Below are 23,764 nucleotides of genomic sequence, written 5' to 3' on the forward strand. Positions count from 1 at the left end.
GTCGGGGGGTCAGAAGTGGGCAGGGTACCTACCGTATTAGCGATATAGTACAGGATGAAACCAACATGTTCTCTTACATAGAGGTACCTTCAACGTCACTGTCAAACATCACTGCAAGCTGCCAACCTAGAGGTGGTGCAATCACTGGATTAGTTAGTTATCGCTTTGTTTACTTCACGAAGCCCCCCAAAAAGGGGTAAAACATCCTCGGTGATGGTTCCTATTGGCCAAATAAATGGTCACTCACCGCGCCTACATTTTCTTGGTGCGACAGCCGTCGGTGTTTCCATTCTCTTTTCCGTGAACCAACTAGGTAGTTTTCCTCCCTTTCCTTCATAATCACATGTTTGTTTTTTCTCTCTCCCTTCGACTGTTACATTTTTCGCACACACAATCTCACAATGGAAACCTCCCCGAGCCGAAAGAGGGGCTACCTACCTCTACACCATCGTATGGTTCGGGTCTCAAACCCGGTCTCGGATACCGCCCCCACTGCAACTGAACTCTTGCCCACTTTGTCACATGTCATGTAACACCAAAACGCCACCCAGTAGAAGAAGAAGGAAGAAGAAGAAGAAATACGAGACGGACATGATGACATGGGTTACCGAAGCGACGACTTAACGGACGGAAGGGAGTACTGTACGGAATGCTTCTTCCCGAAATTCCTTTTGGGCTCTCCTGCTTCTTCGTCATCGTCGTGTAACCACACCAAGATTTTTTTTTTTTTCTTTGCACCGTTTATTTGTGCCAGTACCATACCGGTACCATACATAACTTGGGTGTTGTGGTGGTAGGCAAGGTGGCACATCCGTGCAACATGTTACCAGATCTGAACCTGTTCAATGACTTGACTGTCTCAAAAGTGGTTGAGCCTCTGTTTTGCTGTCGTCCAGTTGTGGTAAGTTTGTCCGATTGTTTGGAGTTAGTTGTCTGAGGGAAATGACAGCGGGTAATGATCGGTTCGATTGTTGAATGAATTTACAAAAGCAAAGGCGACTGACAAAGAACAAAGGACGGGGGCAAAAAGTTCACCAACATGGAGAGCATTTAGGACAGAATATGTCTCAGCATCAATAACACAGCTTCAGCTGCTTGCTTGTTTGATTCTTCAGAACTTGCGCCCTTTCAACGCAATTCCCAAGGCGAGGAGAGGCTTGACCAACCTCTTCCAGCCTCGCCCTTCACTAGTCTTCTCTCATCCCCAGTATATCAACAAACATAGTAAAACCATCCATGCCCACTGTCCATCTCTCTCATTCATGATGTACTACAAAGCGTACACCAAGAAAGGCAACCATGAAATCCGAATATGAAGATAAAATATGACAAAGATAAAAGAAAGTGTAACCAAAATCGCGTAAACACCAACAAGAAAATGGTGTCACTTTGCCTGTCTCCGAGTAGCCGTTTCCATCCAAACTACCTATATATCCCGTCAAGACAGCCGCCCCCGTCTTGTCCAAACCACCGACCTTCCTGTCCAAAGAAAACTATTCCCCGTACCCCTTTTACCATGCATGTGTAAAACCCAAGTTGATTGAAGCCCTTTGTGTTTCTTTCTGTCAGCCTCTAAAGAGGCTTATAAGCGTTTGTGTATACCTAGGTGCTTTCCCCCTTTTTCCCAGAATGTGTAGTATTCTTGTTGCGTTTGTCTTTTTCTCCCAATCCTGACCCGCCGCTACCGTAAACTAACCAGAAATTGAACAGAATAAAGAAAAGAGAGGGTGTGTGCCCGCAACTGTTTGTTTGCAAACGCAATGCGATGCTTATATGTGCCATGCCATGCTATGCGCTGCGATGCACCACCACCTCTCCCATCATATATACCCACTCATTGCCCTCTAAATGATGTTGGCAATGCTTATCCTCTCCTGACTCTGACTCTTAATCGCCGGCGGTTTCAGGTTCGCATTCTCCTTCCCACCGATCGGATTCAAGATTCCGTTCGGCATCATGGCCGTCGTCGGCGTCGTCGTCGCACTTATTGGGCTGCGGCTGACGCTCAGCGTGGGACTGCCCGCTCCATGTCCACCGCCTACGCTGCTCTGAAGCACCGCTGCCCTGTTGGAGGGGCTTATGGCACTTGCCGGTCCTCTTTCACCACCACCACCACCACCGATTCCCAGGCCGATAGGTCGCTTATCATCTCTGTCTCCTCCAAGGGGTGGTAGGGATGGCAGTCCGGGTTCGCTCTTGATACGGGGAGTACCGGCTGGTGAGATGCTAGGGAGCGTTGGGGGTTGTGCTGGTGGTGGAGGACCCTGGGGGTGGTGCGCATGCGGGGGGATGTATGGAGATCGGGCCTGTTGCGGGGGAGGGAGGGTCGGGCCGCTCGTGGGATGGCCCCAACTTGCTGGCGGGGGCGGTTGTTGCGGGCTGGGTCCGGGTTGAATTGGTGGCATTTGGCGTCCTCGAGCTGACGGCGGCGGCGGCGGTGGTGGTGGTGGCGGTGGCGGTGGTGCATGATGGCTATAGTGTACGGGAGGAGGAGGAGGAGGATGGGGCCCGGAGACCGTTACTGGTGGCGGCGGGCCTTGTGAGTAAGGGGGAGGAGGAGCAGTGGCGGATGTGGGTGTTGAAGCCAACGAGTGTGTAGGTCTGGTAGCTGAAGTTGGCGTTTGGCTCGAAGTCGATGGCACCATTGGTACCTGTGCTAACGGTACCGCAAGCGGATGAGCTAATCCGCGCACCATTTCGTCCAGTCTCGTCCAGCCCTTGTTGACGTTCCACTCGTTGATTTCCTCCTTCGACAAGCCCATCTTGGCTTCCTCGCTGAAAAGAGTTCCCAATCCGTTGGCTCCTCCATGGCTTGAGCCGCTGGTGCTCCCCACTACACGCCCAGCCGCCGCCGCCGCAGCTGCAGCTGCTGCATGGTCCTGCTCTCCGCCTGCCCAGATCCACGCTGTATCGGGCCGCGCCTGCAGATCCGCGCTCACATATGCAATCAGCTCCTCATCCCTTACCAGAGCGTTTCTCAACCTCACTGGCGCCGGTTCTGGGCTCCCCGTCATCATGATCCTCTGGAGATAGTCGCTCCTCTTTTGTCCTACAACGCCAACAAAGAACAAGAGGTAACGTCCACAGGGAACGGCAACCTCCCTGTTGGTATTGATCGCTGCCAGCTCCCGTATGCACACGAGAGCTTGGTCCAAGTGGCCGATGAGCAGGAGGAACAAGGCGCACCTGAAGATGTGCATGGTCGTGAGCGCTGTGGCTCCCTCGGGAAGGGTAGGTGTCATACGCTTTAGGTAAGCAGCAGTCTCCAACGCAATGTTTGTACACTGCTCCACAGCCAGGAGACGGGAATCGGGTGGGCATTGCGGAGAAAGGTTCTGGCGATGAAGCAGGAGTCGCGCATGTAGGAGGTAGATCAGCGGGTTGAGCAGTACCGGGGCGAGTGGGGAGCCAGAAGAAGGGTCGCACGCCGGAGGGAAGGTACGCAGGCAGGATGCAAAGTATTGATCAAAGGTCGCGAGCCGAGCAGGCGGGATTGCTGGACTCATGAACTCGTTGCGGTTGTGAAGCATTGGTCCTTCATTCCCGGACAAAGAAAGCAGTCGGCCGAGGGCAGTGTATGATCGCACAACGTGTGTGATGGCGAGCAGCGAGTGAGTAAGGGGTTCGGCGCCGTTGGGAACAACCATTCCGTTGTCGCGTATAAAGTGGTCATCTACGCCCATGGGGAGTGGCACGTCGCAGTCGACATCATCGATCAACATGGGGCGCCCAAGCTCGAGGCTTAGACTGCGGTCAAGGATGTAGATGGACCACCAGGTACGCTTCCGCATCTCTTTTTCAATCAATGGCCACGAACCCATATCCGAGTGCAGGCCAATGTCCTGGGCCACCTTGACTGCGTTACCGAGCCAGTTCCATGCCGCGGACTTCAGGTTGAGCTCATTGAGGGCAATGCTGATGAAAACCAATGATCGAGCATGGTCCAGCACAAAGTCGTTACCCCAAGGGTCAATAAGCTTCCTGGAGGCCTCGATCCACTCGGCTGCCCGGTAAGAACGGTGCGGATCTGGAGAAAACAGAGCGCCTACAGCAAGAACGGCGTAGAACATGGCCAAAAACGACGTAGGCACATGCTGTGTTAGTCCTCCTGGCCTGTACAAGTTATCCACCTCTTGCCGGAAGGTGGGCCAGTGTATAATGGGCGTCATGGTATGAGCGGACGAGTAATAGCAGCGCATCAGGTGGTCCGTTGTCTGTTGCGAGGGCAACTCGGGCCTCGGTGTGTAGTCAAAGATGGATGGACCAGCTGGCGAATGCCGATATTGCGCCGGCGGCTTCCACACTCCTTTTGCGGGGATTCGGATGTTTGACCGGGCTTGCGCAAGCGCGGGAATCGGGACAGGCCTCTTCTTCGGCTTCGGTTCGGCGCCTATCTCGGGAAGAAGAAGGGCAAGCATCTGCTCAATGCCCATGCCGCCAACAACAGGACCGCTGTCAATGTCCATGCGGTCCATGGGCATGTGAGCTTGTCCACGGCCTAGACTATGGTTAACATGGCCATGAACACCGTGACCCTGGGTTTCCAAAGCCCGCTTAAGGTTGAGGTTCTCCCGCTTGAGCTTGTCCAGCGTCTTTTCGAGATCCTGCACCTGCTTAATGGAAGACATGCGCCGGTTCGTCTCCTTGGTGAATTGGCACTTGACATTGCGGCTTGAACATTCGGAGCAGCTGGTAGTGTCGGTCGCGTCGCACTTGACCTTTCTCTCTCGGCAGGCGTCGCAACTTGGATCTTTCCTCCTCTGGCGATATGCCCGCTTCTGGGCTTGTGAACTGGACGAGGGTAACTGGTGGCCGGATGAAGGGCCCGGCGTGCCAGACACTGAGTCGTTGGACGGGAGGGAGTCTCGGCCTCCCATGGTGAAGGGCGTTGCTGTGGTGGCAGGCGTGTATGAGTGGAATGATGAGTTCTGGTGAGAGACCTGGTGGCCAAGAAGGTTCTCTGTCGAAGATGATGCCAGAGTGGAGATCCTCGGTGGATGTGGTGGCTGCGGCAGCGATCGTGGTGAAGGAGGGCGAGGTGCTGAAGCCGGAACCGATGAAGCCGGGGTCGTCCCTGGTACAGTAGCAGAAGGAGTCGTGCTAGTCAGGCCGCCAAGATACGGTTGCTGTGGCGCATGCGGTTTGGCAGAGGTAGCCGACGAGACGGGTGACTCGTCGAATAATGGAGTGCCAGTCGATGGGTCAACGGGGGATCGAGGGCATGATGGCTTGTTATTGTTATTGTGCGACGACGCAGCTGCCATGGTGCTGGATTTTGAGAGGAGGCAGTTTCCGGCAAAAGCAGCCTGATTCGGAACCGTCTCCACAAGGTCCCCAATAGGATGGATTCTGGGGAGATGCCGGTCGAGGAACATGCAGACGGGACCTTTTGCGGTCTCGTCAGTTTGGCGGGAAATGGAGACCGAACCAGGACGGGGGTTTATAATTCAGACCCCGGCAATTCCCACGAGGCCACTAGCCTGCTTCTTCTTTTTTTTTTTTTTTATCTTTTTCTTTTCCTTTTCTTTTTTTCTTATAACTTGTTTTCTTCTCTTTTCCTCGCTTCACCTCGTAATTTTCCACACCCTGGCCACGCGCGCTAGGTTCTCTTATACCGACCCAGAGGATCGATACGCACCAAGGCACGCCCTCGAAGATGCGGCGCTCAACAATGATTCGTGTAGGTGTTTTCACCACTGTCTATTGCTTGAAGGCTTGTTTCGTGTTTTATCGTCGTTCGGTTATGTCTTTCGCGACGCTCAATTTCTTCAAAAGATATCGATAGAAAACGGCGCAAGCTTCCTCTGGCCGGTACCCGTTGTGACATGCCCCTTGAGCACGGCGAGAGCATTGGTGAACAGAACGTGTCGGTGCGGAGGTGTAGGTGCGTGGGTGGGCGCCAGGCCCTTTTTGTTTTTGTGGCCCGAGCCCCCCTGTGCCAAAGCCTCATTCACACAATGTCTCAAGCTTTGGAGGTCCAATCTCGCTCAAGGCACCGTCCATTGTGCCTCCGTTGGGAATATTCTGCCCAGGTTCTCACAGTGTTGCAGCGCCGTGCAACCTCAACGCCGCCGCTATGATCCGCGAATATGCTGCGGCTGGCTTTCGTCAAACCTGAAAGGCTCGCCCCGCTGACCTTTTCGTGCTGCACTTGCCTATGGTGGTTGCTGTCCTCGGTGTCTGAGTCGGGATCGTGCTGTACTGGTAGATCCCCGGATCGAGTCTTCTTTTTGCAACCAACAGGCGGTCATACGGTGGCCCTTATCAGTAGCACCGGCGGATGTCTGTCCTTCTTATCCGTACTTGTCCCTTAGTGCTTCCTTCTCCTTTCAGGGTCAGGGGATGAATGTGGGGGAATCTCCGCCATATGAATAGCCAGTGACAGCTTATACTTGGGTGAAACCTCAAGATATACAGCAGTGTAGTGAAAGACAATCTCCAGTGCTTCCAGATCCCCATTCCGGTATAGTCCCCGGTATAGTGTGGTCTAGATTCTCCAATCTACTAGTTAATGGGCGGTGATCCCCAGAAAGGATCAATGGCTATCCAACAGTGAAAACCAACGCCTTGCATCTACAGATGTGAAATGGCTGCTGGAAGTAAGGTGTGGACGCAGGGCAGCTGAAACAATACATAGAACACGCAGGGCGAAAGCAGCTCTGAAAATTGGCTAACCGAAAGTCACTAGAAGAAGGACAGGAGGTGCAAAAGCAGGCCTGAGTAGCGTAGCAACGGTGAGCTTGATAGGTATACAAGTATACAAAGAAAAGGGCTGAGGGGGTACAGGCTTTCATACAGCATGAAAGTGAAGCTACTTTATGCGGTCTAGCGTTGCGTTGAAGCGATCGTATCCCTCGTACCCAACTTGTCCAGTCTCTAGCCCATACATAGTATGCGCTAAGCAGCACAGCTACCGCCGAGAAGAACGGAAACGAAAGCTAATGGTACTTGTGGTAAGCTTGCTACGCCAGAAATGAAAATGAAAAAAAGGGGTCATGAAAGTGATATGTAATATGCCCCAGGGAGTGTTTGTTGAGGAAAGCTGAAGGTTTGAACCCATGCGCAGTCCGTATTCGGCGCAACTTGATGCACCGAAACACCAGGAAATGCCAGCAACAATACTTTATGCCATTGCTTGCAAATGTCTGAGGAGCGGTAATGGGGTAACCGTACCGTCGAAGCATGCTTGGGGGCCCCTGTTCTTGTTGTCATTGTGCTGCGTCACTGCCAGACTGTTTGTCCTGGTTTGTATCCTGAGTCCGTCCATGGCTTTTGCTCGCTCGTAAGAACCCCCTGCATCTGTAGATGACCAGGGACATCAGATGAAGCCACAAGGATACGTTCCACCAGTGAGATCTTCTTTTTCTCGTTCTTTGTTCTTTGCCCTGTGTGTCTTCAACGCAGAGCCGTTCGGTGGGCTTTTGGGATCTTGATTAAGGAACCCAGGGGCCTCGCTGACAACGAACCCCGGACCTGGTATGCCCATTTTGCCCCCGGTTTCCTTGCTTCCATGGCCAATCGTCCATACGGAATATTACCATGCCAAAGAAACCAATAAGAAAGGAAAAAGTGAATCGTGAAGACGAATACAATGCAGTGCCGTGCCTTAACATGAACCGCCCTTGTGGCTGTTTGGAGAATTACAGTACGGGGCAGTAATTTTGGTTCATGTTGGCTTGACCGTCCGCATTCTTGTTCGAATTTGAGCAACAGATCCAATACAATCCCTTGACGGCGGGATGTACATTCAGGGCCCTTTAGGTCAGTCTCTCACTACTCACGCCTTGTTTGCCACAATATCACTGGCTCGGTGTTACGCTATTTCAGGGAGTTCGTCTCATTTTTCGGATTTGTCTGAAGTGCCATATCCCCGAGCACAGGCAGGAAAACGGGCCGGCAACGGGGCGTAGTCCATGTTTTTTTTCCGACCGAGGAGGTGTAGGCGGGGTTGGGACCGCCAAAGTGGATGCTGGTAGAACGGATACATGTGCCTATCATGCTGTTGATTCCTCGCACCGGATGAGGCCCCGAGAGAGGTATGTATGGACTCATGGAGAAGCACTGCCGTTTGGTCGCTTTTCTTCAGATTTATGATAGGTACCGGGCCCCGCGTTGGAGTTTGTCAGCCTCGGATCACGAACCTAAAACCGGCGCGTCGAATCGTGACCATTCGGCTCAACCTGCTGAGTCCCGGCTGGTGATGTTTACCTACCGCGTAGAATATGTAGAAAGTACTGTGTGCTGCGGAGGGACACACGCTGGCGGGCAGTGACAAGCAATGGTACATCGGATCTCAGCACATCAGACGCCGTGCGCTTGGATGGCAGCGGCCCCAGTGGATGGGCTAGCCGCCCAATCATGGTTGAAGCCGCAACCCGCCGTTACGCCATGCATACCACGGGCACGGGGGTAGCAACGGGGAAAGGTCAGCAAGGCCGTCGAACCGTTGGCTTACGTCTTGCCGCAGTCTGTGCGCAAGTGTCCGCAATTGTTGCGCGCTCCTTACCAGGGGGGGTCCGCTACGGGCCTCACGGGCCTGTCCCGTTAGCGCGAATGGCGGAGGCCGACATGGAGGGAGCTAGGGGCTGAGATGAACCGTGGACGACAAGTGGGCTTTGGAGCAAGGGGTTTGAGAGATCGTCGCCGATGCTCCTTGCTTGATGAACCGCTAGCGCAGTTCAGTCAGCAAGAAATAATGGTGCGGGAAGTTCCAATTTCTATGAGCACGTTCATAGTCTCGGCAGTGTACAAGAATAGGCACCGCGATGCTAGTGACCCGAGATGGTTCAAAAGGCTCGGTATCTCTTGGCTGTCTGAGCCATTCATGCCCGAGTTGCCGGCTACGTAGGCTGCGTAAGAACCTGTGCAAGCTCAAGCCTCCTCGTCTCACCGTACTATGAACATCTGTTCCAGGTTTTGGATGGAATTGGCATGCAGTGTTCGCAGCAGCAGGCAGCTACACGTAATGTAGGATCATGCAAGCCGTGACAGGCAAGCAGTATTCGGTAATTCGCTAGAGCGCAGTCTGGGTGGAATTTCTGGACCCTGATAATCCGTGATGACGGTGTGAGCCTCGACATTTACGTGTACCGCGTCTCCTCCCTAGTCACTGCTTTGCCTCGAAGAAGGCATCGGGCTCGGCTACCCGTGGAACTGGAAAACAGCAGTTGCAGCCAAAGAATCAAAAGAATGCGTGGCGTCTGATAGCGCCCATTCCACCGGGATGCCGCCTTGCCAAGCGAATCCAAAGCAGACAACCATCCAACCCATCATGTTATGTTGCCCCTCTCCGGATTCCGAGTTCGCAGGATGATCAACGGTACCGGGTTCCCGTATTCAATATGTTTCTGAGGCCTGATTCCAGTTCCACTTCCGCCACCGAGGGCGTAGAAAAAGCCGGCGAGGGAGGACTTGTCATGTGGCACTGCTTTGAACATGGCAGCTACTTCCGTAATGTGATATATTGTCCTACCGGGTCGATGCAGAATTCCGGATCAGCGCTACATGATTCCTGCGATCTGTATGGGCCAAGCCCGTCGGCACCCGCTCCAGCGGAAGATGATGGGGGACGAGGACGACGTTGTTGTTGACTCGACTCGCAAGTTCGATTTCTAGGACCCCGGCTAGGATCTGGCTCAGGATCCAGGCTCCCAGGCTCTCCCAGGACCGGGCCCATTGGGAAAAGTTTCGTCACAACAGAGCCTAGCGAATCAGCAGGGAATGCTGATCCAATAAATGGAGCCCAAAGTCCACCGGTAGTGTCAAGATGAGGGAAAATGGAATGGAGATGGCATGTGGGGAGCTCTCCACTCGGCCGGCATCCGGTGATGAAGCCCTTGGAGCCTTTCAAGCCCTGGTACCTAGCGCTTGAAAGCACAGGGGAACCAGGTGGTGAGGGTGGAGGGCCTTTCTGCTCGGCGACCTGAGGCTTGGCTCCATGCTACGGTAGCTTCAACCGAGGTGTCAGGTTGTGGTGTGGGATTCGGTACGAAAAAAGTGAGCAATGGGAATGAAACGGTGGCAGTTGGGCAGACAGACCGCCTCCTCTTTCGGGCTCCACTCGTCCCGAAGAAAAAAAACGCCAACAGTATTCATTTTTGGAGCAGTGTGTAGTGGACGTTGGTTTGTCACCCGCTCCGTCATCCGCCCGCCCATCTTCTCTTCCGGAGTCATGTTCGGAAGAGATCCGGCCGAAGCGTGGTGTCAAACACCCACACACCCGCACATCCACACGCCTCGGGACACCAACTTGGATGCTTATGACACCGTTGTTTGCGTATTGCGAGTATAATATTGGCTTTGTGGCGGTGGCGGCGCAAATAGTGGTGGTGCCCGTGGTGGTTGCCATGCTGTAGCAGTGATGAACTGATGATGCCAATGGTCATGGCGGTGGTGGTGTCGATTGAGCGCGGCTTCTTCTTCTTGCGCCTATGATTTAGCATGGGAGTCTAATCCATCCCAGTGGCTGTCTCGCTTTGCTTTTCTCCTCATTTGTGCCAGCCGGATGATTGGACCAGTCGGAATCCAGGGCATCTCGAGCTGGCTCATTAGTGATGTCTTGCCAGCATGTGGCATGTTGGCAAGTCAGTACCTAGTCGTGACTGTCTCGAGATAAAAACAGTGGCAGGGCAGTCAGCTGTACCTTTGTAACTGGACTGCTTCAAGTCGCGGTTGTAAGCATTGGCGGTTCTTTCACCAAATTGGCAGGGGCAGAAGTCGAAAAGCGAAAATGCAACAAAATGAGATTGAGAACAATGAAACAAACGATCTGTCGTCGATCTCGTTCTCGAAATTGCTTAGTACACGTATGTAGTTCGTCGCGTCGGGATCTCGGTCGGGAATGGGAATGGTCGAGTTGGAGTGTGAAGAGTGTGAATTGGACCGTGACATGTTCTCAAGTTCCTTGGTGCCTGGTCCATGTCAGCCACGCTCTCTGAATGTCAAGCCACAGCTGTCTCGTTAGATTGGTGTCCATCTTCCAAATCGGATAAGGAACCCTGCCCTAGATGCTCCACTCTTTCCACCAAGCCCAGAAACCCACTCTCTCTTATTGGTTATCCCCGCTTGCACCGGTCACCGTTTCAAAATCGGCACTTCCACTTACGAGTAGTACGTACCGACCTGTCCTTGCAATGCGCCGAACCGGAACCTGGTCCCGTCCTTTTTCTTCTCTCCACTTGTTGCAGTGAGCGGCTTAATTTACAAAGACGAACTCCGACTGGTCAGAACCCGTTTCTCATCAACATCCAGAGCGTCTCGAACGACAATTCTCGAGTCCGCCACCGACACTCCAGCAAAGCCCATAATATCGAGATACGCTAATTAGTGACGGACGGACTGGCGACAGCAATTTGGATGGCGCCGTTTCAGCAATCTCACTCCCGTTCAGCTAGCATCAGGTCGGCCATTACTTACTTATTTACCATCATCTTCTGCGTGGCATCCCATGACAGCAGCCATGGTAGCAGCAGCCACCCATCCATCCCTTCAGCAGTACCCGACACTACATACTAGTATATTTGAAAAGGAAGGGGGGGGGGGGGGAAGGGGGGAGGAGGGGGGGGTTCAAGTAAGTACACTAGGCTTCAGTCTTTGCCTTGTGCCCTGTGCCTACCACGCCGCCTATCCCGACGACACCTGCATGGACCTGTACCCGTGAGCGAGTTTCCTTCCTCGGTAGACTGGTGGTTGGTTATCAAAGATGATGCACTTCTCTCCCATTTTGGTTTAGTGTCTCCGTGCCTCCAGTACAACCATCCCGTCAGTTGGAAATGGGCCTCTCTTGGCTTTCCAGATCATCTCATCACTCCCCATCTAGTATCTACAAGCGACGACAGCAGGGCGCTGGATCGTTCGGTTGGCTACCGCGGCTGGCTCGCTAGGGAGCCGCTAGCTACCATTACCAAGGTCATACCTTGACCTTGCAAGCACTATCGGCCAAGCTACCCAGATGCTATCGTAGCCACCAGATCTATGCCGATGCTACCTCGACCTCTGCTCGATGAAGACGCCCGCGCAAAAAATCACACGGCGAGCCTAGATCATCTTGGCACCATTCCGCGACAAACCAAACTTGGCCATCCCATCGCTCTCCAACACCATAGGATGCGGCTCCTCGGGTCAGTCCGAGTGTAGCGAGATACAGAGCGACAGGAGCCACAGACCAATGCCTCCAGATGTCGTACCGGTTGGAATACATCACATACATAGTGAGAGCGTACAACAGGCCAACACGCCCCTATTCGCCTATTTCACGGCGTTTCACATGGAATTGACGGGGTCCAGCACAGAGGCTGAGTGCTGTACGCAGTAGGGAGGCTCGCCCAATGCTGGGGTCATCCCTGCCCCGCCTTCCCGAGCCATTACGACTCGGGCCCCGCGTACATATCCTGTGAAGGGGAGCCAGCCCGGAGAGCCGGATGTGCCCGGGTGTATTGCGATCAGCCAGCTTCAATATCTGCTCCGCCCTCCCGGTCGCCAGCACCTTGTCACGAATTCCAGGGCCGACACCCGCAAATACCATGTTCCGTGTTTCGAAGACAACTCGATCGGCGCTCTGCAAGACTGAGCAAATATGTCAGCCCGTTCGGCCGTATCCGCATCCAACTGCACCGCCCAATTGCGCGAACCCCTGTACATGCAAGATTGGGAAAAGCAGTAGCACACTGTACGTACCTGACGCAGTTGCCAGTGAGTTCGTTCAACACCAGTTTCTTCTTTGAAATATGACCAAAAACGGTAGCCATCCCGCAAAGTGCGAATTCGCTTCTATAGAAGCAAGAGTTGGGTGCATCCTCACATATTAGGGCGAAAATTTAGGTACCTTTAAGACCGATAGGCTGGATTTAGGAGCGGATTTGAGTCGGTATGCAAGGTAGGTAGGGACATGGGGTGGAATCAACCACTGGGCACGCAAACCGACAAAGTGCGCCCCTCGCCGAGGAATGGAAACATCCGAACGGTTACATGTGCGTCGTTCTGGGCCGTACATATGTACCTGCCGCGCCTACGTGTACGGTACCTACACCGAATACTGCGTAGGTACAACTGAACAGCAGCGTTCCATGCCAATCAGCTTTCTGCTGCATCGCAAGACACTACCCAACTGGGCGAGCTTCTGCTGCCCATGTAGCACTGCACAGTGTTGCAGGACACTAGATGGAATGGAATGATCACGGAGATTCACTCCGAGTGCAACTCAACCCTCTGGAGGTGATGAATGGATGTTTTCTGAGACACACAGCATCGTGTCAGCCAAACAGACGTACCAAATCTGCCAGTCAACCATGCTTGCCGCGAGTGTCCAGCAGAGCCAAGAAAATGATAAAAGAAGAAAAGAGAAACGCCATCTCCGCGAAAGATCACCGTGACGGCTTTCGACCAAGCGAAAGGGTGCCCGTAAGACGATATTAGCCACCGTCATGGGATCAAGAGGACGGTGTGTCGTGTAACTGCGAATAACCTACTTGGGCTATGAAGGCCATTGGTGGTGGCGGCGCACTACGCAAAGGTAGTGTGACGGCGATGGGAGCTTTTCCGATTCGTAACAAGCTTCTTCAGATATCGAAAGGTCTTCTGGTCCAGAGCAAGTGTGTATCGGAAGCAAGCAAAACATCACACACAAAGGGCCTTCATTCATACTATGTTACGGGGAATAGATATCAGACCCCCATATCAGCGTAGCGGAGCGCCATGCACACTCCCGTTTGCACACCTCTATTGCTCGCCAAGCTCGGCAAGATGCACACCGGTGTCGTCAAGAAGCATAGGACCGTCATCATGGCACAAGACTTTCGCTTTCAAGAGTATAGGATGCAAGTCGAGAGTTCAAAGAAATCCACAGACCGGCATCAGAACGACACCATCACATGAACCGGACTATTTCCTGTCTGAGGGCGTCTGGAGACCCCGAACATCTATTAACGTGAAAACATGTTCCCAATGGGGATGGGCGATGTCCAACGTTCTATTTAGGGGTTCCTGGCTGACGGTCAGCCTGAAATTAATAACTAGGTCACTTAAACGGACACCGCCGCTCGCGCCCTCTTCTCCCGTATTCGCTTTTCGAACATCCAAGTGAATGGTCCTGGGAGGCTGGACGTCCACTAGTTGTGACTGCTAACATTCTCCTAGTGTGCTCCGAATAAACGATAGGTCTTCATACAACATCATGACTTGACATTAAAAGTCATGGCAAGCCCTCGAAATCGTAAACATACCTACTAGCCGGCGACGCAGATGCTGATTGGCGATCCTGGTAAATCTTCAAAAACCCTCTTGGCAGATCCCCGTACTATTCGAAGATGTCACGAAGCTTATATGGTGTATGCCGCTTCCTCGGGACGTCATCAAATCGGTCAACCCAGACAAGAGGTGGCATCCCTCAGTTGCAAAAGACTCTTTTGCTGATGACCAAGCCGAAAGTGAGACCAGTCGAGCACAGTGGATGATGGCGTTCGAGTACAATACCGGCCAACAGGATTGTAAGAGCGGTCCGGCCGATAATTAGATTTTGAGATTGCCAACATGTCAGACTAATTCATATCTAGCAGATCACCAGTGACAAAGTCTCCCGGAAAGTTGCCATTGGTGTGCGCTATCCTAGGCAGCCAAGGTGAGGCATCACCCCTGCGAAGCAGCTAAACCAGACCACGATGGACCTAGGCTTTGTTTGTGAACCTGTCCGTCAAGCCCCATGGTTTCAAGGACATCCGGATGGCTACCGATCAACTCGCTATACGAAATAAGCACTGTCCTGTCTTACAAAACCGCCCGGTTGACGCCGTATCGAAATGATGTTGGACGGTTTCCAAGCGGACGTAACGCTTCTGTAATGTACCTTCCCCACCAGCTCACCCTTGGCAACCTAGTCAGCCCTTTTCCCGTCTTTGGTATCGATTGCATATGAAAAATATTTGTTGGTGGACAGGCAGAGCAGGCTGGCAGGCTGGCTTTTCGCTCTCCACACGAAAACACTACGTGATCCGAACTACACACCTACTGTTGATCCCAGCTCTACTCTCGGAATGGTAACTGTTCCACTGGTAGGTCCCCGAGCCTAACGCACCATCCTCTTTCTTCGCGCCTCTGCGTGATGTGTTTTTTGGGTTGCATTTGCACCATTGCGTACTGCAATGCTGACATGGCTGTGGAATATGAACAGCAACCACAACACTCATTTCTTCCCCGAGATGAGTTATCAACACAATATCAATTTTTTTTGCTGGGCTGAAGCGGGGCGTTGGAACGCAAGACCGACGCGGTGATCCTGCAATTTCGGTGCCCAATGATCAATATACCTAGACTGCCTAAGAGGCCAGAATACACAATACGGTGGTAATCGCTAGTTCGCTCTGCGACAATGTGCGGCTCGCGGCTCACGGCTCGATATTGGGCTCATTAACTGGCTCCTATTGGGTCTGGATTTGACAGCCTTGCTTCTTTTTTCTTTTTTTTCTTTTTTTCTCCCTCCCTTTGGTACAAGGAGACGGATGACACCGACAGTGTGATGCTTGTTACCTACGAGCTCGGCGTAGCATTTGGAGTTACTACCCATTTGCGGACACTTACACTACAACAGACACCGTACGTAGAGGTCGGTATGCTTGGGCCCTTGAAATGAGCCAGAATGTAACCGTGACGATAGGACTGGGAAAAGGACAGATGAGAACCAAACTTCGAGGACGAACGGTTCTCGGATGCTGCATATAGTGGACAGATTTATGCACCACTTGGTCGTAACTGGCACCCTCCATCAGCGGACTGTGCCGTGACCGGGCAGGATCCCTTAAGAAGTAGGGTTTGGCATTATAGGGGTCCTCGGAAGAGGACAGGTGAGCAGTCGAAACTTCTGTTGCATCACATACGCTCTTGGACCCTTGGGCCCAAACTGACAAAATGACAGAGAGTAGGGGACTGAGATGAGGCTAATCTTTTTCACATGATATCGTACGATACACCCTCACGTTCGTCAACCTTACCGACATTGGGCCGACCGTCAGCCTCCAGGCAAAGGACAAATCGTGCCAAGAATTCCCGAGATCATTCTTGGACGGGACCACCACGGACAACCGCTGACTTAATCCGGCCGGCATGGATGGCATCATACATTTTTGTAGGGCTGTTGTGGCTGGCTGCTTCAGTCAGTCTGGCTGACTGACTGGCCTTCTCAGCTTTCGCTTTTCGTTAGAGGGTAAGAAAGAACGGAGATCCGCGCGTTTATGAACGCCTCATTGCAGACCGAGAACGCCTCTCCTTTTATTTCTTATCGATGCTTAGAATCTGGGATTATAAAATAGTATACACTAGACAGACACTGATGTTTGCCTCGTCAACAACGAGGCTTTCACGAGGCGTTCAACCGCCGTGTCCTTTCTGTTCGAGCCTGTGATTGTGCTAGATATCTAATAGGCCTCAAGTGAGAGACATCTGGCGCGCACACACGCTTTACGGGACTGTCGTGGGCCAACTTTATTCCTTTCCATTCACACATCCGAACTTTCAAGAGAGTTTATGATTGAAAGAGTACATCCAGCCACGCGGGAAGTAGCAAACGCCCCCAAAACAAGGGGAGGTCACAATGACTCGAAGCTGGCCGCGTGCGGCTGTATTTGGTGTGGCTGGTGGCTTGCTGGGCGCGGACAAGATAACAGGCATCAACGGGTGAACAAATGTCTCGGTCCCGATATTTGGGCTACGGGACAAAGAGTTGCCATTCCACCGGTTGCCTGCCTTGTCTGCCTGACGGGGCTTGAAACATTGTTCTGTAGAACCGTTGACTTTGGGCAAGCCGTTGGCCCGGTCAGGTGAGAAGTTTCTCTCGGGCCGAGCCGAATGCCGCTGTGATTTTGTTTCCTTCTCCAGTAGTCATCCGCCCATCTGTCTTGACTACATTGCCGTCATCAACAATGGGTACTTGGAGGAGCACGGGAGTATATCAAGATGGTATACATGTGAAGGATCATGGGGAGTATACTCACGGAAACTGTTCGTTCGTTTATGGAACGGGTTTGAGTTCGGTAAGGTACATTTGGTTGTCGACCGAGTTTCCTGGGTTCATCACTCGTACGGACGTACGGAGCAATGGAGCTTACAACAAAGCTATCACCCGCTTCAACCTATATCTTACGGTAGGGTATGTTTAATTTTTTTTTCCATGTAAGTTCAGGGCAGGACTGCAAAGTTCGGTTTTTTTTTTCCCCGATGAAACTGTGGATGCTGGAGGATCTCTCTAGACTAACCAAACACTTCTCCTGGTTTCGTGGCCAGGCATGCCGTCGAGTCCGTTAGTCGACGTTGGACCCTCCCCAGAATGGTCGACAACACTCTGTGCATTCACGTATTCCCATGTAATAAACCCCGGTATACCGAGCCGGATTAGCCCTGCCCGATCAACCAGATCAGGAATTGGACGGAACACATTGTCAACTCCTCATGGAGAAATCAGTAAGTGGACTTTCTTGTTCCTACATCCCCATCCGTCTTCGCTTCGCCTCTCACTCCGATGTTCACAGTCTTACCATCTGCCTAACTGTACATGTAATCGTGCATAGATACCGAAAACCGATTGCTAGCTGCCCGCTCGTTCGTGAACGATTAAGTAGAGGTAACGTCAGATAGATAGCAAGCAAATCAGCAAGGCAGGTTAGATGTAGGTACCTAGGTAGGTACGTACTTTTGTGTAACGGCCGAAAGGGCTAAAAAGGACTTTCTTCCCCTCGGATAGCAGCATCTGTAGTTCCATGTCATCATGTGTGATCGTGGACTTTTGGTTACCCTCCCCGTTCATTTCAATTGTTTGCCTTTGGTTTTCTGGTTTTTTTTTTCTCGAATCCCCTGTCATTTCGTTGGAACCATGAAATAAGCAAGGTGCATGTTTCCGGCAAGCTTACCCGGTCTCACATTGTGTGTGTTTTGTGTCTTTCATACACCACTCTATGGATAATGGAACATTCTTGAAGAAAGGGTTGGTCGTATGCTTGACGTACCCACAGGTTTCCATGAGAAAAAAAAAAGAAAAAAAACGTTGTTATTTGATCGTTGGTAACAGGGCTTTCAGTCATGTTGTTTGGCCGGTCGTGGTTGGAGTAGGTGATTTTCCCGGATGCCTGGGCCTTTGTTGTAAACCGTGGCGAGCGCAATGAGAAATGGGAGTTTCACATTGCGCATCTTTGCCACAATCAATGACGCTTTTCCTAAGCTTTTTCTATGGTGACAGTCTAAGCAGCTCGGTGTTGCTTGAGGGCGCCGCCATTTCTTGGCTTGAGGCCTATCGAAGGGGCCGGAAAAACATTGCTGTTCGTGTTGCTCAAACAATCACTGAAATGGCTTTTCATCAATAGAGGTAACCCAGGTTACAGAATAGTCGCTGGAGATATTCTCAAGAGAGGATCGGAAGAAACAAAACAGGCTGATCACTGGTCAAGCACGCATAGACCAACTTCGTGAAGCACCCAGTGTCACCAGAGTTTCTTATATGGAGAAAATAAGTAGCACGTTCCCTCTCCTGAGCCGAAATCCCATCAGGATCGCCGGCGCTTCAGTTTCCTGCTAAGAGGTTCATGACTTAAGTCACCCAAAGGTTGATACACCAACGACGATCACGAAAACCTGAGGTGGATATATTCCCACCAAAGAACAGCTGTAAACATGACAGGTTGAACATATGTAACATTTGGACGGCCGCAATACAATGTCTTTAGCATTTGTACTCTGGAACGCCATGTCAGCATGTGAAGGCGACATGCCCGAGATGACAAGTCACTTGAACCCTGCACCTTACACGAGTGTCTTCAGTAAGAACGAATACTCCTAAAGCATAAAATGACCATAATAACCACAGGGTCTTTTCCTGCTGTCACAATATAGCTCCGTACAAAGCCCAGGTTATAATGGAACAACCTTAGACAGGTCGTTCTGAGTGTCGAATACCCGGGTGCCACTATGTAACGTAGCAACGTATAACACTAGAGAACCAAGCCAATAGCGGGCTCTTGAAAGTCTGTGATATTGATCATTTGGTGAGATGGCGGATTAGACGTAAAATGACACTTTCAGTTTGCTATTTTGCTTTAATGTTCTGGCGAGAAACCTCCTCGGGCTTCAGAAAAGGTGCTATCTGTTAAGCCGCCTAACGGACACTCGCTCAAAGTTAGATGGGCATTTCAACCTGTAACTTGTGGTTTCAAAATTTGAGAATGGGAATCATATGTGAATGGCGGCCGAAGAAGAAACAGGAACGTGGATTTAAAGAACAACCTGGATGGACTCAGAAAGACGGCACACATATATGTTCCTGTCCCATAGCTTGACAGACTGTAGATGACGTGTCCAGTGATGTTCAACCTTTATTGGGGCTCAAATAATAGTAGAGCAGGTCAGGACTCCTTACCGGGACTCGTAAGGTATTGCCATCGATCTTCACCCGGGTGACCAGATTCTGACATTGAAGGGCCAAGGTTTCTTCCCAAGTCCAACCTTCGGACGGTTACCCCACACCGACCGAGTCCGGGACGCCGTTCCTTCCTCCTGACGGGCCGCCATGAGTTTCTGCCTGACCACTGACACAGCCATTGACCAATGGTCTTGGCCGTGCGTGTTGCGAACCTCAGACTCATTTTTTTCCACAATCGCTTCTCGTGCGAGCTCCGGGCCGGACAATCACAATAGATACCCCGCCTGTCTGAATAGACCAGAACAGTAAACAACCCACCCTATTGCTTGCTATTGTCGCGGCTTTCGCATCATTGCAACGCAATGGACCGAGTACAAGATTGGGTCACCGATCTTCCTACTCCCGGAGTTATTGCTGCCCCTTTACCTAGCCCTATCGCGAGCAACACTTCCCTCTCTTCAGGCAAATCAAATCCCCCTCCGCTGAGAAGAAAAGGAAACATCACGCCCGATCAGCTTCCCGACAAGCCCTACCATCAGCATCATCGTGGTCATTCGGAACAAAACACAAAGACGTCTCAGCAGCAGCAATCATCCATCACGACGCGTCAACCCCCGCGGGATACAGCTACCAATATTCCGTCAGTCACTCGACCAACTTTCGACATTGCTTCTTGCCAGCAGAACAACGAGCTCACCATGTATGCCCACGACAGCAAGGCCATTCGTGGCAATTTTATCCCCGTGTCCAAGTCAATGAATGCTCGTGCCCCCACTCCCCCGCGGGAGCCGTCCGAGAACATCCACCACTTCTTGCAGCTTAGCTTGACCGAGTCGCAGATGGAGAAGTTAGCCAAAGTGTAAGATAACCAGCGATATGTGGGCTGTGTTACCAATGCTAACCCGCATAAGCTTATCCGAGGATGGCGACACAGAACGAGAATCGCGTGGTCGTCAAGCTCCTCAGACTGAAGTTCAGCAGCCCGACGTTGTCGATTCAGCCACGCCCAAGCCCAAAGCCAAAGAGCACCAGACGCTAAAGCAGCGATTCAGATCTCTTTCCCCCGCAAAGAGAAGAAAGCACCAGCAAGAGGTGGTTGCTACGCCTCCCAGACAGCGTTCGCCTTCGCCCGTCAGAAGAGGTACGGGACCGAAGACCTCCGAGCAACGCCGGCTTGGCTATGGCTCCGACTCTTACCAGTCGCCTCAACCTGCTAGCAAGCAGAGACAGTTCCATCAACACCAGGTTTCGTGGGATCGGCAGTACGATTCCCCCAAGCCTGTGAGCAGACAGAGACAGCAGCAATGCATGTCCCCTCAGTCCGCTAGCAGGCAGAGACAAGAGCATCAGCAGGAACAACGTGCTGCCAACACTGCTGCCGAGGCAGCTGCCTTCCGCTTGGCTTCTCCCTTTCCTTCAAAGCGTCGTCAAGATCGTGTCCCTCTTGCTCCCATCGACACCGACATTGCCCGTCTTCACGCCAAGGTCACAGCCCATCGTGAACCCATCGTCATCCATTACTCTCCTGAGCCTGATGCGCGAGTGGCTTCCCAGACTGTTCAAATTGTGGCCACAGACAAGTCCTCCGTCTACTCCCAGGAGAATCAAGAGAAGGCTCCTGACCCTCGTTTCCGCTCCCAGATAAGTCCCCTTCACGTCGTCAAGGAAAACAAGGAGAACGATAGTGGATACTCCCAGACTCTCAGCATCCTTCAAGACTACGGTAACTGGAGCAACTGGGCCAACTCTGAGGAGCCTGTTCAGAACAGCCAAGGCCCAGAAGTCACTCGCGCTCCCACCAAATTATCCAACCGCAGCGCTGACCGGCCTGGCACCGACGGAGCCACAGGCACAGATGACTTCCACTACTCAGCCCTGACTCCCCTTTTCCCAGTCCACAATATCAACAACCCCAACCGCAACATGCGCATGGCCTCCAAGACCTTGATCGGCGAAAACGGCTGGTTGGAGTCTACGTCTCGTCCCTCTGACGCCCCGCTCAACAATCAGCTCAACACCGCCACATCGAACGGCACAAACAAGAAACCATCAACCGCCGTTCCCGCCCGCAAACCCGGCTTCCTCGACAACCTCGTCAAAAAGGCCAAAGACTTTGTCTCCGCTCCTCTGCCCGAGAACGCCATTAACCAACGCTCCTCCCACGACTCCAACAAGCCTCACTCCGCGCGCACCTTGCAAATCAGTCTCACGCCTCGCGAGCAATCGCTGCTCTACTGCGAACTCGAATTCCTCCTCTCTACTCTCCTAAACACTTACATCACCACGCAGCTCTCCCTAGGTCTACTTGACCATAACAAAGTCCGCCGTATCTCGGACACATGGCAATCTAAAGGCCGCCCGCGTGTCGTCTCCTTCCGGTACGACCTCGAAACCCAACTCGATCTTGTCCGCTTACACGTCAATGACTTCAAGTTCTACGGCCCCGCAGCGGCCAACACCACTACTATCATGGGTATCGTGGACGGCGCCAAGCTAGATGCAAGAGCGATGCGCATCAGGACGTTTTGCCAACCGGATACGGTAGTGGCGAAGCAACTTGTTGGAGCGAGGGCGCTGTGCGGGCTGTTGGGCGCCGGAGACACGGAAGAGAGAAAGCTGGGGGAGTGTGTTGGCTTCTTCAGGGCGGTAGTTGAGAGAGAGGTGCAGAAGGGGATGATCGAGGTTGCTGCTGGTGGCAATGGTGGCAACGGTGGTGGTGGTGAGACAACGATGGACGAACAACAGCAGCAGAGGGAGTCGGGGAATACTACGACTTCGGGTGACGGGATTTGGGTTGGTGGTGCGCCGCAGTATCAGGGACCACCGTCGCCGATTCCAGAACAGAATCTGAACCAAACTCAGACCCAGGCGCAGATCCAGTCTAGGAGCCAGAGCCCAGTGAGGCGCGGTGGACATTCGTTGGACGAGTCTAACAAGTGGCATCAGCATCATCATCATCAACAGCAGCAACGCCAACACAATACTGCTCCCGGTCACCCTGGTGCCAGCGGCGGCCACAACCATGCGCTCTCTAGCCCGGTTCGGTTTACCACTTTTGCTGCTGCTACTAGTGGTGGTCACTTGAAGGGATCAGCGTCGCAGGGAATCATCAAGATGGATCCGAGTGCTTATGAGGATGACATTCATCCAGGCTCCAAGATCTTTTGAGTGTAGCCTGCAACTGGTTCATGCTGATTCTCTCCTTTTTTCTCGTTTTGCGGCGTTACGGAAATCGTATTTTCTTTGAGCGTGCTTTCGTTCTGCTTCATGGAATCAATGTGATGGACAAATGATGTATGATCAAAGATACCCCCACTCCCCCCCTCGGTCTGGTAGTTTGCTTCCAAAAAGAGAAAATGGGTAGTGGAAAGGAAGGAGCAAGGCGTTAGTGCTGGCCGTTGGAGCAATGGCTTTGATCTAATGGCGGTGCCAGGGGAAGTTGATCGCGATGGCGTATCTAGTGTAAGAGTAGAACAAAACAAAACAATTCCATCAATCTTGATGAGACCAAGTACAAGAATAAGGGTGATTGACTATGACAACGGATGATTGATGGCAAAAAGCACGACCATGTCAGGGCACGTCCGGCATACAACTCGCAAAGTGACATGAAATGTTCTGTAATGTAGGTGAGAAACTGGCAGGCGGGAACCGGCTGTCATGAAGTTGTCGGGCCATCTTTCAAAGGCATCAAGTGGCTCGGGTTGGGGTGCATGTGCACGTTTACCTGTGCGTTAATGTCCGTTCATCGGTGATTTGGACCGAGAACGAGTCAGGGGTTAGGGATTCTCTGGACAGTGGCTCAGCGAACAACAACATATGTACCTGGGAGACAGGCAAAGCCACAATGAGACGATATCAGCATTGGAGGGAATCTGAAATGTCATGAAACTGCGCTATGTGAAGCATCAGACATTGTCCAGAACGAGTTCTAGCACCTGATGGGATTGTTCACTGCTTCGGTTTCGTCAATCCTAAGCTCTTGTCCTCGTTCTTTCCAAAGTCCTTTGCTTTGTTTTGCTGTTCTTTTCTCAAAGCCATCATGACATATATCAATCCAAGTCACTTGTACAGTCAGTTAAATACACCCAAGCATCAAAAGGTCCCCCAAAGTCCACAACATGATCTGGAGCTTCGCCGTTCATCCTTAGTTCCTCCTTAATCGCACCTAGTTACTATATTATTTTTTTTCACAGATATTACCCACTTTCGTACTTACGAATCCTTTTCATCGAACCTATCCACCTTGGCTAGTCACAAAACGCGCGTACGTATGCACACGCGACACATTACCACTTATATCCGGCCATCAGGGGTTCCATGGTTCTAGACACAACCCGAGTCAGTTGTTCCCGAGCCTCCCATTTATAT

General features: G+C 52.1%; 5 protein-coding genes across 5 annotated transcripts; 2 read left to right on the plus strand and 3 right to left on the minus strand.

The window, feature by feature from the left end:
• Positions 1 to 1,054: 1,054 nt before the first annotated feature.
• On the minus strand, positions 1,055 to 6,449 carry vad-5 (vegetative asexual development-5). Its single transcript, XM_958547.3, has one exon. It carries the CDS (start codon positions 5,373 to 5,375, stop codon positions 1,845 to 1,847), a length of 3,531 nt encoding a protein of 1,176 aa, XP_963640.3. The 5' UTR covers positions 5,376 to 6,449; the 3' UTR covers positions 1,055 to 1,844.
• Positions 6,450 to 7,123: 674 nt separating this feature from the next.
• On the minus strand, positions 7,124 to 7,486 carry NCU06797 (hypothetical protein; the record flags this gene model as incomplete). The annotated part of the gene is made up of 2 exons (XM_958545.1): positions 7,124 to 7,232; positions 7,341 to 7,486. 2 exons carry the CDS (start codon positions 7,484 to 7,486, stop codon positions 7,124 to 7,126), a joined length of 255 nt encoding a protein of 84 aa, XP_963638.1.
• A 1,509-nt stretch (positions 7,487 to 8,995) lies between these two features.
• NCU06795 (hypothetical protein) lies at positions 8,996 to 10,725 on the minus strand. Its single transcript, XM_958543.2, has 2 exons — positions 10,220 to 10,725; positions 8,996 to 9,940 (listed from the first exon to the last, which is right to left on the minus strand). Exons 1-2 carry the CDS (start codon positions 10,346 to 10,348, stop codon positions 9,443 to 9,445), a joined length of 627 nt encoding a protein of 208 aa, XP_963636.1. The 5' UTR covers positions 10,349 to 10,725; the 3' UTR covers positions 8,996 to 9,442.
• Positions 10,726 to 16,907: 6,182 nt separating this feature from the next.
• On the plus strand, positions 16,908 to 17,599 carry NCU06794 (hypothetical protein; the record flags this gene model as incomplete). The annotated part of the gene is made up of 3 exons (XM_958542.1): positions 16,908 to 17,134; positions 17,381 to 17,445; positions 17,553 to 17,599. 3 exons carry the CDS (start codon positions 16,908 to 16,910, stop codon positions 17,597 to 17,599), a joined length of 339 nt encoding a protein of 112 aa, XP_963635.1.
• Positions 17,600 to 20,091: 2,492 nt separating this feature from the next.
• NCU06793 (hypothetical protein) lies at positions 20,092 to 22,561 on the plus strand (the record flags this gene model as incomplete). The annotated part of the gene is made up of 2 exons (XM_958541.1): positions 20,092 to 20,252; positions 20,305 to 22,561. 2 exons carry the CDS (start codon positions 20,092 to 20,094, stop codon positions 22,559 to 22,561), a joined length of 2,418 nt encoding a protein of 805 aa, XP_963634.1.
• Between the last annotated feature and the right edge of the window lie 1,203 nt (positions 22,562 to 23,764).

This window comes from Neurospora crassa, linkage group II (genome assembly GCF_000182925.2).
Source record: "Neurospora crassa OR74A linkage group II, whole genome shotgun sequence".
NCBI lineage: Eukaryota > Fungi > Ascomycota > Sordariomycetes > Sordariales > Sordariaceae > Neurospora > Neurospora crassa.

Coding starts and splice junctions, on each gene's coding strand:
- vad-5 (XM_958547.3), bottom strand. CDS start 5,375: ATGTTCCTCGACCGGCATCTCCCCAGAATCCATCCTATTGGGGACCTT.
- NCU06795 (XM_958543.2), bottom strand. CDS start 10,348: ATGGCAACCACCACGGGCACCACCACTATTTGCGCCGCCACCGCCACA. Junction 9,941..10,219: donor CGAGGCGTGTGGATGTGCGG/GTGTGTGGGTGT, acceptor AAGCTACCGTAG/CATGGAGCCAAGCCTCAGGT.